This window comes from Crocodylus siamensis, chromosome 2, assembly GCF_052110815.1.
Source record: "Crocodylus siamensis isolate JL-2025a chromosome 2, ASM5211081v1, whole genome shotgun sequence".
NCBI lineage: Eukaryota > Metazoa > Chordata > Crocodylia > Crocodylidae > Crocodylus > Crocodylus siamensis.
In genome coordinates, this window is record NC_143396.1 from 121,051,692 (window position 1) to 121,068,178 (window position 16,487).

Consider the following 16,487-nt stretch of genomic DNA (forward strand, 5'->3'; position numbering starts at 1 on the left):
TTATGAATCTTAAAAGGGCTGTAGAAGAGAGTTTACTCACCAGACATTGACCAATCAGAAGCTCCACTACCATCACTAATATTTACGTACATACCCACTGGTACACTGTCTACATCCTCCAGGTTATGCTGACTCATTTGAAACCACTGCACTAACGCATCCAAAATTCTAATCTGTCACAAACAACTGGGTTTTCAAAATCTCTCTCTCCTAAACTCAGAACCTAACAACATCTCTGATGCTAGGAGCACAGTTCTTTTTGTTCAAAATTTTTCCTCCCATTTTCATATCTTCCTTTTCTGTAACTGTACCTTGTATCATCTTTGGAAAATTGTCAAAACCTATCTTTGCTTTGATTTTGCTATTATGTAGGTAAATGAAAATCAGTAATTTTTTTTTTACCATTCGAATCCTTTTGAAGTTCTGTTGTTTCCTCTGTGATAGAATGAACCTCATCTTTCTGAGCAGTTTTCTTGACCTTTGCACTTACTGCCTCTGCATCTCCAGAGCTGCTTCTTTTTCTCTTCCCTGGCCTGTTTTCCTCAGGTAACTCCATGCTTTCTGTTCTATCCCATTTCTTTTTCTCTTTCTTAGATGGTTGCTTCTGGACTTCAGATCCTTCCATTTCAGAGCAGTCAGATGTGGTCCTGTGCCTCTTTGATTTTGTTATTTGTTCTGGTGCGGTGTCCATGTTTGTTTCTTTCGTCTCTGCAGCTGACTGTACGCTACTCTCCTTTTTCATTTTGGATTTCTTTTTCTTCTTCTTTTTCTTTTCTTCTGTATAAAGAGATAAAACATACTTGTTGCCAATAGTTACCCATTCTTGATTAAAGTCAACTGTCCTAACTGACTTAGTATAACTTTTCTATGTTCAGGGTATGAGATCAGATCAGAGTATGAACCCCAAATTCCATTTTTAGCCTCTATGCCAGTCACTTTGCAGAACATTTTTGTACTTTTTTACAAAGAGGCAAAACATTACACCACAGGGTTTTTTTTTTCCAGGGAGGGAAGGAAATAAAATGCAGAGTAGATTTCCCAATACGTCCTATACATGTAGCCTGAGAATTAGTTTCCTGTTGTATTAGAAAAACACGGTAACAGCTTATTAAAGTATGAATCAGCAGTCTTCCATGAAGAACTGAAGTTTAAAAAAATGCTGTTATACCTCAAATAATTGCAAGTTATAAATGCCATGCACTAGAACTGGCTGTTTTGAGGGATTGTCAGGAAAGACAAGGAACAACATACAGAACGAACTAGCACATAGGACAGCTGGCTGTCTTAAATTATGTGGCTTATCAAAGAGGAAGCTTACTTTTGGAATATACTGAGAAACTGCCATCTACTCACTGAATCTATCACAAATTATTAACAAAGACATATGTTCCTATCAAAATTTATAAAAAGGAGAGTATTCTAATGCGAGAACGCTGGATGTGATGCTCAGTACTGTTTGCTACCAAAATGTGAAAGACTAGATAACACTAGAGAAGGAGTCCTCAGTAATCACTGATCACCGTAACCGATTCAGAGCATAGGACTTTTAAAAGCACAAAGGAAAAAAAACAAACAAGCCACAACAAGCAAATGACCTGAAGTTTCAATTATGCTCACAGAAATAGATTAAAAAGTAATCTAGAGATTATTTACAGAACCAGGTCTCCCACGTATGGGCAGGGTGTTCTCTTTGTAATTCTCTCATATTTTTGTCGGCAAGCATTTTAAATTATAATATGAAGACTGTACTCAAATGTCCTAAAATTTTGAAAACAATATAGATGCTTAAGATACCAAGAATGTAAAATTCTAGGAAATTTCTCTGATTTCAGAATTATGGCCAGTAAGTTCACAAGTAAGACAGAAGGCCACAGTTGCCCTCTATTTCACAAGTTTGAGGGGTTTGACTGAGCAGCCTTCATCGGTAAATTTAATTTTGCCATTATAATTTGTACCCTTTTTCAGAACTAAGTATTTTTATACCAACCATGTCAAATTTGTCCTTTGCTCACAGTGTTTGAAAAACAATGATTAATTGTACAATCTGCAATCTGCTCTACTAGCATGACAATAATTAACATTACTGTTTGTTAGCAATATAGAAATGTTTTTTTCTTATTCCAGCGAAAAAGGAGAGGCAGAAATTTCTGGCCTCTGAATCTTATTTTCAAGTTTAAAACCCACAGTAGCCAAGGAAAACAAAAATAAAAGCTTTCATTTTAATATGATTTCAAATATCAACAGGTTAGACTACAGCAAAAATGGCATTAAAATGTTTTAGTTGAATGTTATACAAAAGTTTTTTCACTAGTTAAATAATACCTACCTACAACACTACAATCACTTGTATTCAGTGCAGGAACAGATTTATTTTTTACTGTTTTGGGGAAAATCCCAGGTTTTCTTGGTGCCTTCTCTGGTGGATTATTCAAAAACTGAAAACATTGAAAAAATTGTAAAATAATGTTTAAAAAACTGTTTATTTCCAATGGAATAATCCACCCCTCCAATTATATTACCACTATACCTATCAAGAGAGAGATGGTCTGGAAAAATCCATCAAAGGATCACCTTTTCTTTTTAGTCATTAGTCTAGGCAGGGAGTACTCAGCCCCACAGGCCAGATGGGGGACATGGCCAGGCCACAGCTGAATCAGACCCTGGCGCTCTATGTCACTTCTGCCCACTGGGATCCGATTTCAGGGGCCCCACGATGCCCTGGCCTTGTCCCACATGTGAGGATTGAGCTCCCCGGGCCTCATACTGACTCCACCCAGCCTCACACACTGGGACTGGGCCCTTCAGTTCTCTTTTACTGCTATCAAAATAGGCCTGCATTCAAAAGAAGTAAAAGAAGTGTCCAACAAAAACTGAGTGGAAGGAATATCCAGTTTTGTCTGTACTTAATTCAACTGAATGAATACATTTTGCATTTTATGAAAATAAGTCACTGCTTCTTGCTTCCTCCCCATCTAACTTGCTGCTTTCCTTTCTGCTTCTTGCACTATCTGCTGCTTTATTTTGTCTCTCTTCTGCTCCCCAATCTGTTGCATGCCACCTCCAGGCCCAGCGTGTCACTTCTGACAGGTTGCCCTCCCACCCCCAAAAGCTATTGCCATTTGTACCAATGAAGAATGCTTTCCATGAAACTGAATGGCCAATATGCCGATAGACACCACCCTCTACCTCAATAGCCTTGTCTGCTTGCTCTTTTGTTTCGAATTCAACAAATGCAAATCCTTTTGGGTCTCCAGTGGACTTATAACGTGGAATACTGACATACACTACATTGCCACATTTTCCAAACACTCGCTCTATCCAACTGTGGTTGACATTTTTGGGAAGCAATTCCTAAAAAACAAAAGCAAAAAAGAAACTGTTTTGCAGTCATAAATTAACCTCTAATTGGGTAGTAGTAATTTTTAATATTTATGAAGAAATTAAACATTACCATGAGTATAGCATAGACACAGTGTACATTTAATATACATGTTAATTACCTGCTTTCAGTGATAGCTACCAAGACCTAAATCTTTGCAATTCCAAGCCTAAAGACCCTTGAGGTAATCCAGAGCTTCACTGTCTTAAGGCAATCGGTCAACAGCATAGAAGTCTAAGACTCCTGATAACCCATTCAGTAGACTAAAAGTGAATGAGCACTAACAAAAAAACCCTGGTAAATAAAATCTGAGCCTTATTAATTTGTAAAACTTTGTGATAAGCACTGGTATGGTAACTGATCAGCTGCAGAGGTGATCTACTGTTAGATGTTAACCAGTCACCTGGGTGATGGATTTGGATTGGGAATATTAATCTTCAAATTCTGCAAGTTTGTAGACAGCCTGTTTCAGTTCCTACCAGGTTCCTTTTTCACCCAATGATAATGAAATCTAATATTAGTATTAGATTAGTATTAGATTCCACTGATACCTCCCCTCAAAGATAAGATGGCAAGTTTAATAATATCTGAAGAGTTTTGGAAGAAGCAAATCTTAGAACTGCATTACAGAATTATGGCACATGATTCTTAACGAAAGCCCAGAAAGCAGTATGAGCTGTTCAACAAAGCCTAATGATGCAAGCAACCCAAGTTATTTACTGCGGTTACACTTTAAGAGCTGTAAAGGCTACAGTGCTTTAAACACGTCAATACCTCTGTTGTGATTATGAGGTTTCTCCCATAAGGTAATATTTGTGTCACAAAAATCTGTTGATTTGAAGGAAAAAAAAATCAGCTTCCAATAGCTTCAAATTATGTTCTATATTTTGGTATTAACCATAAAACCTTTGTAAAGATGCAGAGATCCCTAGAGCTGGTTCCAGTTTCACAAGGGTTTTTTTTTTTTGCTTTGGAAAGTCTCTCAAGATTACAGCTCCACAGAAGAAGCATTAGTGTAGAACATTTTTTTTTTAATGCAGGCAATGCACAAAAACACTAGTGATTATTCTACTATTATTCACTATTGATTATACTAGTATCCATTCTATAGCACCAGTGACATGCACTACTACAGCACCAGGGGCAGGGAAATATTATTTTAACATCTGCTATATAACTAAACTGTAAATACTTCCAGATTATCTGCAAAATTCATCTGGTTCCTCATTGTCTGATCAAGCTGTTATCATTCTATAGCTTTGTCAAAAATCAGAAACTTAGTAAGCCTTTATCTGCACTGATGTAACTCCACTCATGATATTAACTAGAGAAGCTGAAATTTAGCCAATATGTATCATGTTCTCCAATACAGACACCCCTTTTGTATGCTAAAACAGATTTCTTTCTTTTGCTAACATTAGTTTATAGAAGTTCGATTACCAAGTGACATCTGATGTGCTTTTGTATCTTATGCCACTGCTCTCCTTCTGCTGTTAAACTGAATTATACCAGAATATGCAGTTTATAAATTTTTGTATTTTCTTTGACCAAAACTGCTGTGATCTCAAAATGAGAACTTTTATTTTAGCTCCACTAAAATGTCTCTTAGAATTCTACAAAGATGTAAATTCAAAATTAGTCTCCACAGAAGTTAATCATATAGGACAAGAAATAATGGTCACAAACTGATCGAAGATCGCTTTAGGCTAGACATAAGGAAAAACTTTACAAGTTGAGTGCCCAGGGCTTGCCCCAGAGGTGGTACAGTAATTCACCCTGGTGATCTTCAAAATGTGTCTCGATGCCCACCTTGCTGGGGTCATTTGATCCCAGTAGTCTTTTCCTGCCCAAGTGCAGCGGGGCTGGACCCGATGATCTGTAAGGTCCCTTTCAGTCCCTAACAACTATGAAACTAAGATAACCTTAGACACAGGGCAGTTGCAACAGATGCAGTCTTACCACATATACAGTGCGACTATCCACGTCTTTTGGTTGCTCACCCAATGGCTGGCGTCTTCTAATTCTTGTTCCTTCCAAATCCAACTACAAGCAAAAAAGTAAAAGTATGAAAATATATTTTACAGTATTATCTTCCACTCCTCCCATAGAAAAGTTGATGAAAAAGATAAAAAATGAAAGACTCACTTACTTCTACAACTGATGAACTTTTAACTGCTCTGGCTATCAACTTTCCATCAGTAGTCAATTTTTTCATTTTGTTGAAAGAAATAAGAAGTGAAATATCTACATCTGAAAAAAGGTGAAGTAGTTAAAACAGAGCAAGTTAAAAAGAAAAAGATATCAATACTACTTATAAGGTCTAAAATACCATTGAGGGCACTAGAACTATTTCCATGAGTATATGCTATAAGATCCTATCTGTGGTTTGTAGCCATTCTGGGTGTCAACAGGGATTTATAAAAGAATCATGTTGTCAAAATTCACCTAGAAATTAGACTCAAATTTTAATTATGTCTAACTTCTTTTTGTATTCATTTCTTTCCAAAGGATTTTTGATTCACCCCCTTATGTCCCCACTAGTAACTGTGTCTAAAATGAAAGAAAGAAAAACCCTTTGCCAGTCTGGTTTTATGATGCAAAACCTTTGCATTTAAAACAAGCCTTCCTTCAAGCACTTAATTAGTGTTTGACACAATCTTCCCATCACAAAAGATGTCTTTACTCCCTTTAGTTAGCAGTAATGAGTCATGCTGCTAGAAATTTGACAAACTGTTGCAATACTTGTCCTGGTAAAAACTGACCAGCTGCTTTTCTCCCACCCTTTTAATTTTAACACCCCCAAAAAGAGGTAGGAATGTGACTTTCTAGAGGACAGCTTTAAATATAATTTCACGTAGCTCTAGTACATTCACATGACATTCTATCCTGTGAAGAAGGATCTCTGCAACACCTTTCCAAAATATCAGAGAACTTTTGAATTTGTACTAATATCCCAAAATGAGGATATCACATACACAATACAGCTGGAATACCTAATTATGTACTCTTTGAGAAGTCCAATCCAAAATTTGGGACAGTTTAAAAAAAAAAAGAAAAATCTGTAAGGTCAAGTAATAACTACATTCTTCAAAAATATTCAACACGTTTACATCATTATAATGTAGATATTAAATCACTCCCTGATACTAAGGGCTCATTATTTACTAAAAAGTTAGTGCTATTTATTATGCTATGTACCATAAATATATTGCAAATAAAATATGTAATAAAGTTGTATTAAAGTACGATCTGCCCTCTAGACATTGAGATATAGTTTTATAAATATGCATGAAATCTTATTCCCTTGTTCCCAAAGTGAAACAAACTACAAATAAAAATCATAAAGAAGAAATAATGGAAGTCTTAATAGTCCCTCTTCCTACGCTCAGCCGCTTGCCTGTAGGTCAGATCTAGACCCTGGTGCCATGTCATTTTGAATTGGGCAGAGTCAGTGTGGTTTTGTTCAGTTCTTTGTGGTTGTTTTTTTTAATTTCTTTTGTTTTTTGTTAAGGTTTTTTCTTCTATTGCATGCTAGCAAAGTGACAGCTCTTATTATCCCTGTCAGATATACTATAAATGAAAGACTAATGAGAAGATATTGTGCTCTTACACTTTTACTGGTTTTAAAAAACAAAAAGAAATTAACAAAACCATAAGAACGGCATATATTCACCCATGAAGATGCTCCAAAGGTACTATCATAATTGGCAGAAAAGGGAAAGAAAACAGATCTCTCACAAACCTAGCCTCCAGTTGTTTATTAAGACTTGGTGCATGGGCCTGCTTTTTGACACACACACATACACGCATGCACGCACGCACACTTATAGTGCCACCAGCAGTAGAGGTTAGGGCTGAAAGCCGAATTTATTAAAGCAAACTTACATCCATCTCTAGATTTTTCTATTTGCTCTCGGAGGAATTTGTCTTTGTGAAGATTGACATCTCCAAACCAGAAATCCACTTGTTTTGCTATATCTGACAGCACCTGTTTAACTCTTGACCTCTTCTTTTTTTCCCGTTCTTTTTTCTGTTCAGTGCTTTCCTCTTCCGCAGGTTTGCCTCTTGCAGTTTCTGTCTCCATGCCTGTCATTCTGTCATCTGAAAGTTATATCGAACTTGGTCAAAAACAGGGGTAGGTAACACTACTGTGCACTTTTGTTGCACCCATCAAATAATTCTAAGAGCTTTTATGAACGTTAATATTAGCTTCCCCATCTTTCCTGTGACATTCACAGACAATAACAATACTTGCCAAGAGACACAAAGATGGCAAGTACTTTGCACCAGGACACACAGCAGCCGAGAACTCGTAGCTCCCAAACCTGTCCTCTAACCACAAAAGTATTTTGCTACAGGTATTTCTACAATTATTTTAACTGTTTCATTTTTCAAATGTTATTAATATTTTACTATTTTATACCTTTTGATGAGGTACTCCCACACGCTGCCAAAAAACAGTTTTTGAATCACACTTTATGAATAGTCACAAGATTCATAGTGGCATTTAGTTTATGAGCCATCATGCAAGCAATATTGTCAGGAAGCAATCATTTAAATGACAGAGATTTAAAATTCTTTGAGGATGATGATAGATGTCTTAATAATTACAATTATACTTTAAAGGAAACACTTTGGAAAGGGTCTACTAGTTCACCTAAAATTAAATGAGCAACGAGCAAGATTTGGCAGGTCTGAAAGACAGGCTTAAGGTGACATCCTCTTTTGCCAAGGTCTCCCAACATAGTACAAAGAGAATTTAAACAATAATGTGCTGTACTTCAGAACTAGCCCTTCTACACTGACAAGAGACAGGAAGCGTTGCACACATCTCTAGGTAGACTACATACCACAGGTCAAATCCTAAGTACTAGATGCTGCTTTTTGCTCCACTGATTTCATAAAAGAGGTTATGCTTTTTTGTACTGAGATTCTAGCTGCATGAGTCTCTGGTCTGATGCCAAAATGTAAGAGTAATTTAGTAATTCTTAGGAAGCAATGCAACTTGAAGCAGCATGTGTATAGCTGGGGGCATTCACGGAAAAAACTAACAATGGCTCTTGTTTAAAAGGTTAAAACATCTAGGAAACAGTCCTGTCAATTGTTACAGCACCAAAGAAAGCAAAAATTCCCAGCCTCCCACTCAGAGGTTCTGAGCATAATACAATGCATTTTTATGACAGTGTTAACCTTTTGTCAAAGATTTAGAGCCCCACACTTTGGGGCTCAATGATGAATACTCTTGCTAATCTGTATACATACACTATTTGAAGAACTTAGTATTTTCCTTTTTCTTAAATTATTTAGGACCTGATTAAGTTAGGTCGTGAAAAAGAGGGATCTCAACACCTCATACTTTGATTAAATAGAAGCAGAGAAAATAGAGCAAGTTCCATGGGCTGTAATCACAATGCCAAACAATGTCTCTTTAGACATTAACATACTGTATATTGTTTAAACTCCAAATACTTTGGCCACTTTTCCTCTACACCCCAACCTGGAAAAAAAAAGTCACCAGTTGTTCATAGTACTTTACTTCCAATGAGCTAGTTCCCAATAATAGCTTGGAAAAAGTAGGAAGTGCCTGAAAATGAAATTATCACAAAGATTTAAGTATTTAAGGTAGTAGCTATCACCATATAAAAGGCTTCTCATCTCTTTGCCAATGGCCAATACTGCGAAACAATATACAAGGAAATGGTGGTGAAGGTGAGAACCATCAGAGGAAGCCCCATCTATAGAACAGGATGACAAAAATGGAAATGCTCTTCAGATTATTGTGTTAATCAGGCTCCTCAAGCAGGATTCCAGTTTCCCTCCCTGCTGTGAGCTGACCATTCAAGATGCTTAAAGGTCAACAAGTTGTCAATTAAGTTGAAGGTATGTGAGGTAACACTCTCCCCAGGAAGGCAGAAGTTCAACATGGGTTCAAGTCCCAGAGCAAGACAGTTACTTAAACCAATACAAGTAAAGGAATACTGAATTTAGGCAAAATCCTTTAGAAGTACTGTTTTTCAAATACAAGATACCTCTCATGGCTTTCTAAAGATTAAAGATTACAAGCCAACACTTTAATTAAGATACAGAGGTAAGATAGGTGCACGCTGAACAAAGTTCCTATTTCTTAAAAACATCATTTTTACTATCCAATTCCCTGTAAGCTACTACTTAAAATATAATAGCAGCTGAGCTCATCTGGTCTTAACCATTGCTACATTATCAGGCTGGAACTTATTTGTCACAGTTATTAAACACACCCTGCGATTCCAAACTTAAGTCTATGAAAACTCTTCTAGGAAGCTGGGAGCATTAAAAAAGGCCCAGGTTATGATTGGCAAAAATTCAAGGGCAGAACACTCTTACACTTCCTTAGGATTTAGGCAGAATTTGGTCTGTGGTTTCCTTCTTCCTATAAGGGAATGAAAGAATGCAAGTGTAAAGTCAAGTAAATTAGAAATATAACTGGCAGATTACTTCTTTCCATGTGCCACCTCAGCTCCACTGGCTAATGGGGCAGAAGATGCAAGGTAAGACAAGGAGAGGAGGAATGGCTCTGAAGATGCTGCTCCCCCTTCTGTCCCACTTGCTGACATACAGGTTGTCAAGGCAGAACATTAAGCAATTTTGAAAGAGCTGGGTCACAATCAGGCATTGCACTTGTAATGGTGGTGGTAGAGGGGAAGGTGGAAGGAGATAAAGACTTTCTGTGTTCCCTTTGAGCCAGCCAGTCATTACTTGGCCTCAACTTAGATCAGTGTCTACATATTGAATATTCTATAGCTATTTTGTAACCTAGCACAATACCCACACTCAGAACAACCTTAAAAGAATGAAAAAAATGTCTTGGAAAGAAAGCTTTTAAAGCCTTATATTAAAATCTAGCATATTAAAATCTAGCACATTTTACACAGGTAACGTCTATTACAGGAAGTACCTTCTAATGTCAGCTCAGTTTCCAGCTGAGATGCACATAACTTTAGTAAATTAAACAACAGAAACAAAAAATGGAGAATCATGGTTATGTGCCAAATAATGTGATTCTTGGACAAAACTTACACTGACTTCAGTGGGCTTTTACCTTTGGAAGAATTACATTTCCCAATGATTATGTAGGGCACAGACAAAACGCCACTGTCCAAGTCTGCTGACAAGCTCGTATTCCAGAAGTTATCCCTACTGGAGTACCTTTCAACAGGCATTCTTTTCCTTGGCTGATTTTATATGTTCCTCCAGATGCCCAACAGCATGCCATGCCTTCCATGGCAGATGGTCTGGCTTTTTTCCTAATATACTCCCAAATAACTCCTCCTCCTTTTCTGGATATTTTGGAGACCAGGGTTGCTGAACTCCGTGACAAAATTCACTGCAAGGGATCTAAACCATTTACTTAGATGACTGTCCATTAGCTTGGTTAATATACAACTTTCATATGTCTTAAGAAGGAAATAGGCAGGTAAGGTTCTTTGAGTAGATGCGATATCTTTTATTAGACCAACTGAGTAGTTGGAAAAAAGTTCTTAGCAAGCTTTTGGGTGCAATCACTCTTTTTAGACCAATACAGCTACAACCAAAAACCCCTTAAGAAAGAAATAACATTTTAATTTGTAGTTTAATCTTTAAAAGTTTGGTCTTTAAAAATCTGTATCTTAAACTTATAAACATAACTGTTTGCTTGTATTGATTTATGGCCTTATTTGCCTCTGACATCAACACTGGCTCACACATTATGGCTAGGGTTTATCAATTAACTTGCTATTTTTAAATTTCCTTATCTCCTAAAGTAATATTTAAGTTGAGGCAGAATAAGGTTATTTTGATTTTTTCCACTACCTCATTGACCCTATCTTTTTTTTTGCAATGCTGAACATTTTTTTAGTCATAGAATCAGAGCGAAGTGGGGCTGGAAGGGACCTCCAGTGGTCCTCTAGTCCAGCATTTCTCAACCTATATGAGTCACAAGAATATATGAATAGGTCACGAAAAAAAACTTTAAAAAATGGACTCATTAAAGGAGAAAAACTTGGGAAACCATGGCTTCTCCCTTACAGGTTGTCAGAGTTCCAGCCTGCAAGAGGCTGCTTGGGGCCCCCCATCCTCCATTTCCACACCCCCCTTGCCCCACACACTGGGGGGGCTTGGGGGCAGCAGGCCAGGAGCAAGGGACACTGGGCCAGGACCAGACATCAATGTTTACAAATGGGTCCTGACACAAAAAAGGTTTAGAACCACTGATCTAGTCCAACTCCCTGCCTTAGGCAGGATCACCCCTATCCAAAACATCCCATGTAGCCATAATCTAAACTTTACATAAGACTAGCCTCAACCCTGATACAACATAAACCTGTACCTAACCTGCCACAGGTAAAGCAGATTTTGACAGTATATTTTTATAAACACGTACATTTGTATTTTTTAAGATGATTTAAGAGAGCTTTAGTACTTTGGATTCATGTTGAACTCATGAATGCAAAAATGTTCCAAAGGCTATTAAGGAAAATTGTAACAAAAGCTCCATTTTAACGAACATAAACAGATGAGATGAGCGACAGCTTAAGTGTAACTACTACTCACAAAATAAAATTTCATTTTATTTTATTTGGTTCTCACATATGCACACATACATAGCATTTCATACCAAAAGCAGAAGTAAATTTAACTTTGAGAGGCTATGTTCAAGTACTTGAAATTGTAGCCTAGCACAGTTAGCAAGTTTAAGTTATGCTGATGTCTGTACGACCTGATCTTAAATTTCAGCCTCCTGTTTCTTCAGTTTGTCTCCTAAACAGACCTCCCCAAAGAGAAAGTGTAGGCCTCCCTGATAGTTTAAAAAAGCAAACAGAAAATAATTTTTGGCAGGGGCAAAGGACTTCCAGATTTTGTTTCATAAAGAACAGTAACCTCAGATGCATAAGAAAGAAAAAATAAAGAAAGAACAAAACAAATAGTCTCTGCAGTTCAAGGTGTTAATTACTCAGCGTTTCTTGCCCTGTGAACGGTTTGTTGTGTATTAATCCATATTTTTTTGTTCAGGACTGTAATGAGGGCCACCCATTTGAACATTAATGAGTTTAGGTAATCAGTTTAGTGATACATAATGATTAATTTTTAAAAGCCTAGGGACAGCATATCACTTAGTGATCACGATCCTTCAACAGTACAGGACAGCTTGCCATTTCAGCCCATGTACTGTTGTCCTCTCCGATTTCCATTCCACTTCTGCCTCGAAACAGCACCTCCGAAAGGGTGATGTTCAAGGGAGTGGGAAGAGAGAATGGGAGCAAATGTCAAATGTCAGCTATGAACCTGCCACCTCAATGTGAGAACACACTTATTTCCAAGAGCACACTGAAGTCAACTCCTGTTGCAACTGGGTAGTTTCCTAGGTAGTATCTGATCTAGGGGGCTGGACTACATGACCTACTGAGGTCCCTTCCAACCCTAATTTTCTGATTCTATGATGGGAGGAGCTTAAAAAAAGTAGGCAGATATAGCGCAGACTTTCTTGGACTAACTCACAGGTTGGCTAAGGGGAGGAGATTCACAACTGTGAGCTGGGCCCTGCCAGGCGATAAAGTTAGGAACAGACAGTCCTGAACGGGTACCACAGGGCCGGAGGGGAGGAGTGGTACTACAGGAAGGCAGAAGAGGATGGGAAAGAAATGGCAGACTATCTGGTGGAGAGGGGCCTGGCACAGACTTTTTCAGGGGCAGGCCCTCTGAGGGCAGTGGGTGGGGGGTTCGGGTATGGAGATGGGTGTATGGGCGCATGGTATGAATTGTGTAACATGTTCTTAGTGTGATTTGACCTGCCAAGTGAACCACAGGGGCCGCTTGGTAGTATTGAAGGTAGATAGCTATAGATAGATCTACCTATAGATTTTGTTTTTTTGCCAGAAAAACACAACCAACCAAACGGTGTGTGCATGCTCATGTGTATACACATCTTGCCCCTGTAGGACACTAGGCTAATGGTGTCAGGGTCAGCTGAGGAGGGTCTGGCATCTTCCCACTAACAAATAAGAGACAGCCGCATGTAAGCAGGAACACCAAGCCTCCTCCAACCCACAGCACGACAGCCAAGGCAAAGCGGTGCCTGGGGTGTGGACCACATGTTGGAGGGGGCCGCTAACGCATGCGCGGACATCGCCCTTGCACACGACCCAACTGGCGCAGGACCGCACAACAGTCAAGACGCGGCGACACGCGGAGTTCGCGCGCAAGTGCTGTAGGCCCCGCCCCCTCCCCCATGACGGGCAGCTGACGTCACAGCATTCCCCTTCCAAGCGCCGCGGTAGTTCTCGCCCGCTCTTCCGCCCCTCCCCCCCCAGCGACACTGACCTGCAGGCGCCCACCGCTCGGGACTTCTGGCAGCGTCACGCGGGCACCCCACGGCCACAACCCCCCGCGCCTCCTCCAGCGCTCCGCCGTTCCGCCCCCCCGTTACGTCACAACCAACGCGACGCTCGGGTCTCAGAGAGGAAGCCCCGGGGCCAGGCCAATCAGCGAGGGGCGCGCTCGTGACGTTTTACGCGCGCGCCGGTTGCCAGGGTTGGTCAAGGAAGCGGTTTGGTTCTGTCACCCTTTTTTCCGTCAGGCGAAGCGCGGGCAGGCGGGGGCCTTCTGTGCCGGCGCAGGGAAACAACGTCATCGGCAGCTAGCGCGGGAAAGCTTTCAAAGTGGAAAGAATCTGGCTGCCACCTGGTCTCTCCGTGAGGTGGGCACGCGCCTTCCCTCCCCTGCTCCCACGTCACTGCCTGGGGGCGGGAGATGGGGGTCGGTTGGGGCTGGCTTGGCTCGCTGGGGCCGGTGCCGGAGCGGAGCGGAGCCGGTCTCGATTCCGCGTCCCATCCCCGCCTGGTTCCCTGAGCGCAGCATTGCCACATCTTAAATGTGAAATTACCCGCATTGGAAGCTCAGAATGATGGTGTTTGTTTGTTGAAATGCGATCGTACCCTGAAAAATATGCAAATAACCCATCTCTTTAAATTTACGTTGCTCACTAATCGCCAGTGCGTGAGTGAGACCTGGGTCAGAGTTGAAGCATTTTTTAATTTCAAGGCAAGCAGGCAAAAGAAAGCGCTGACAGCAAACCTAGAAGTTGGCCTTTTGTGGGCTAAGATGAAGCAGGGGCCTTTCTTGAGCCTGCAGGTAGGATGCCTGCCAGTGGATTTGGGAGTGTCTAAAGTCCCAGGATGAGAGCCTGGGACCACGTCCTGCTTGCACTGTTGATATGGTTTTTGGAATGATTGAGTTCTGCTCACTAGTATGATGTGGAACTGATCTGGCTGATTTGACCTGGAACATGAAATGTATTAATAATAATAAAAAAACAAAGCCCCCAAAGTTGGGTATGACCCCCCCTTGACTCAGGGCTGTCATCCCCAACTTTCACAATGTGGCACAGCCGCAGCAGTTCATCGTGGTGGGTGGGTGGGAGAGACAGCTACTCAGCGTGCTTCATCATGCCCTGTCCCACGTGGTACTGTGCAGCCCTGGCAACGCAACAACCAGCACCCGGTCCAACAGGAAGGCTGGAGGCAGGTGTGAGAGGGATGCATATGGGTGGGGGATAGGGAGGTGTTGGAGAAATCTGCATGCTGTCTGGCCCAGGAAGGTCCTGGCTGTGGCAGAGTGGAGTGGTGTGCAGTGCTCCCTCCTCAGGCTTCCAGCAGCAGCTAGCAGCCTGGATAGGATATTTGGCATCTCCCTGGCTCCCTCTCCCCTTTCCTTCCCTCTCCTCCCAGGCCTCAACAGCTCACCAAAACTTCATACCTGGCCTTCCAGCCCAAACAATTGCCCACCTCAGCTTTAAATGATGTGAAAGAGAGAGGCTGTCAAACAATCCTTGTAATAAAAGGAGTGATGGGGAAACAGACTTATTTTGATCTTTCATAACCTGTTAGCATTAGAAGAACTTTGAAGTGGTACTGATCCTTTCAGGATTATCAGATTCTGTAGGAGTTAGTCCCAGTCCGAAAAAAAAGATGAAAGTTGATTCTTTTTTCTTTGGTTTCCCCTTTAATTTCTTTCTTCCTTTGTTGTTGAAAATATTTCAAGGTAGTTTGTGAAAATTAAGTGATGTTCTATCATTAAATATTAAAACAACAAGAATAGCCAGTTTGATGTCATTTACAATTTAACAACTGCAGTTATGTTCTTTCAATTGTCAATGAACCAAGGGAAAACGAAGTCGCCCCTATTATTCAAGCTGCCTTAAATTTGTTTCCATTGAGTTTGAATGACTGCTTCTATAATTCCCAGTGTTGTTCTAGTTCCATTTTGTTATTAAAGAGGCCGTAAAAAAAATCGAAAACTACTCTTCTCTTCAGTAGCATCTTTATGTAAATGGATTTATTTAATGCTGGAAGTCCGGAATGCTCTTCTAGCACTAGCACAAAAATGATGATAAGTGTAGAACCTGCCTTTTCTGTGGAACTAGCATTTACACAATTTGAAACATGATTTTTCTATACAGCTGAACCAAAACTGATAGCGAAAAATATGGGAAACGTGAGAGCCCTCTGGTGGTAAGGTGTAGAATTTGAGCATTTGAAGATTTTTTTTCTCTCTTTTTTTGCTTAAAAAAATAATGAAACCAGTTGCAGTTTGAGACTCATTGCCACAAATCTCTCATTTCTAATACCATAAATCAGTTGTATATGACCAGAAACTGTTTTACAGCTATGACATTTATTTTTACAATGTTGAATCAGTTTGGAACAGAATGACAGATTTTAGCCACAGCATTGCAGATGCTTAGGGTGTGTGTAGATGTGCGGGGACACTGCCTCAATGTGCTGTAATTATAGTGCGTTGGAGCAGGCTCGATTAATCGAGTCTGCTGGTGCGTACTGATTGGTTTCACCCATGAACCACAGTTTGATAACTGCTGGTATGGTGCTTCAAAAATTTAAAATATAGTATCTGTATTATCCATCCAACTATATTTCTAATAGACTGGCTATCATGTATTTTCCTATAATTTCTACAGCTGTTCAATATTTCTTGGCTTTTCATATTCCTTTTCTTACGTGTGATTACTTTTAAATACTTTTTCCTTCATTCATATTGATGTCTGTAGAGGCAGCCGGAGATTGTAAGTAGTTTG

The 16,487-nt window shown here is 39.9% G+C and overlaps 2 protein-coding genes across 3 annotated transcripts in view; one reads left to right on the forward strand and one right to left on the reverse strand.

Moving 5' to 3' along the window:
- The window catches only part of LARP7 (La ribonucleoprotein 7, transcriptional regulator), a 33,094-nt gene extending 19,247 nt beyond the window's left edge, over positions 1 to 13,847 (reverse strand). The window contains exons 1-7 of the mRNA XM_090036678.1: positions 13,718 to 13,847; positions 7,265 to 7,480; positions 5,529 to 5,629; positions 5,339 to 5,422; positions 3,187 to 3,351; positions 2,327 to 2,435; positions 403 to 777 (exon numbers count right to left, since the gene is read on the reverse strand). Of these exons, the coding sequence (XP_089892804.1) occupies positions 403 to 777; positions 2,327 to 2,435; positions 3,187 to 3,351; positions 5,339 to 5,422; positions 5,529 to 5,629; positions 7,265 to 7,472 (1,042 nt within the window). The 5' untranslated portion in view covers positions 7,473 to 7,480; positions 13,718 to 13,847. The remainder of the gene's footprint in view (positions 1 to 402; positions 778 to 2,326; positions 2,436 to 3,186; positions 3,352 to 5,338; positions 5,423 to 5,528; positions 5,630 to 7,264; positions 7,481 to 13,717) is intronic.
- Positions 13,848 to 13,953: 106 nt separating this feature from the next.
- ZGRF1 (zinc finger GRF-type containing 1) overlaps positions 13,954 to 16,487 on the forward strand; it is a 53,571-nt gene continuing 51,037 nt past the window's right edge. Inside the window, exon 1 of one of the 2 annotated variants that reach the window (XM_090036677.1) lies at positions 13,954 to 14,093. The gene's annotated coding sequence lies outside the window, so the exon portion shown is untranslated. Of the gene's footprint in view, positions 14,094 to 14,143; positions 14,528 to 16,487 lie in introns of those variants that run through there. The other variant, XM_090036676.1, reaches the window with a different exon arrangement.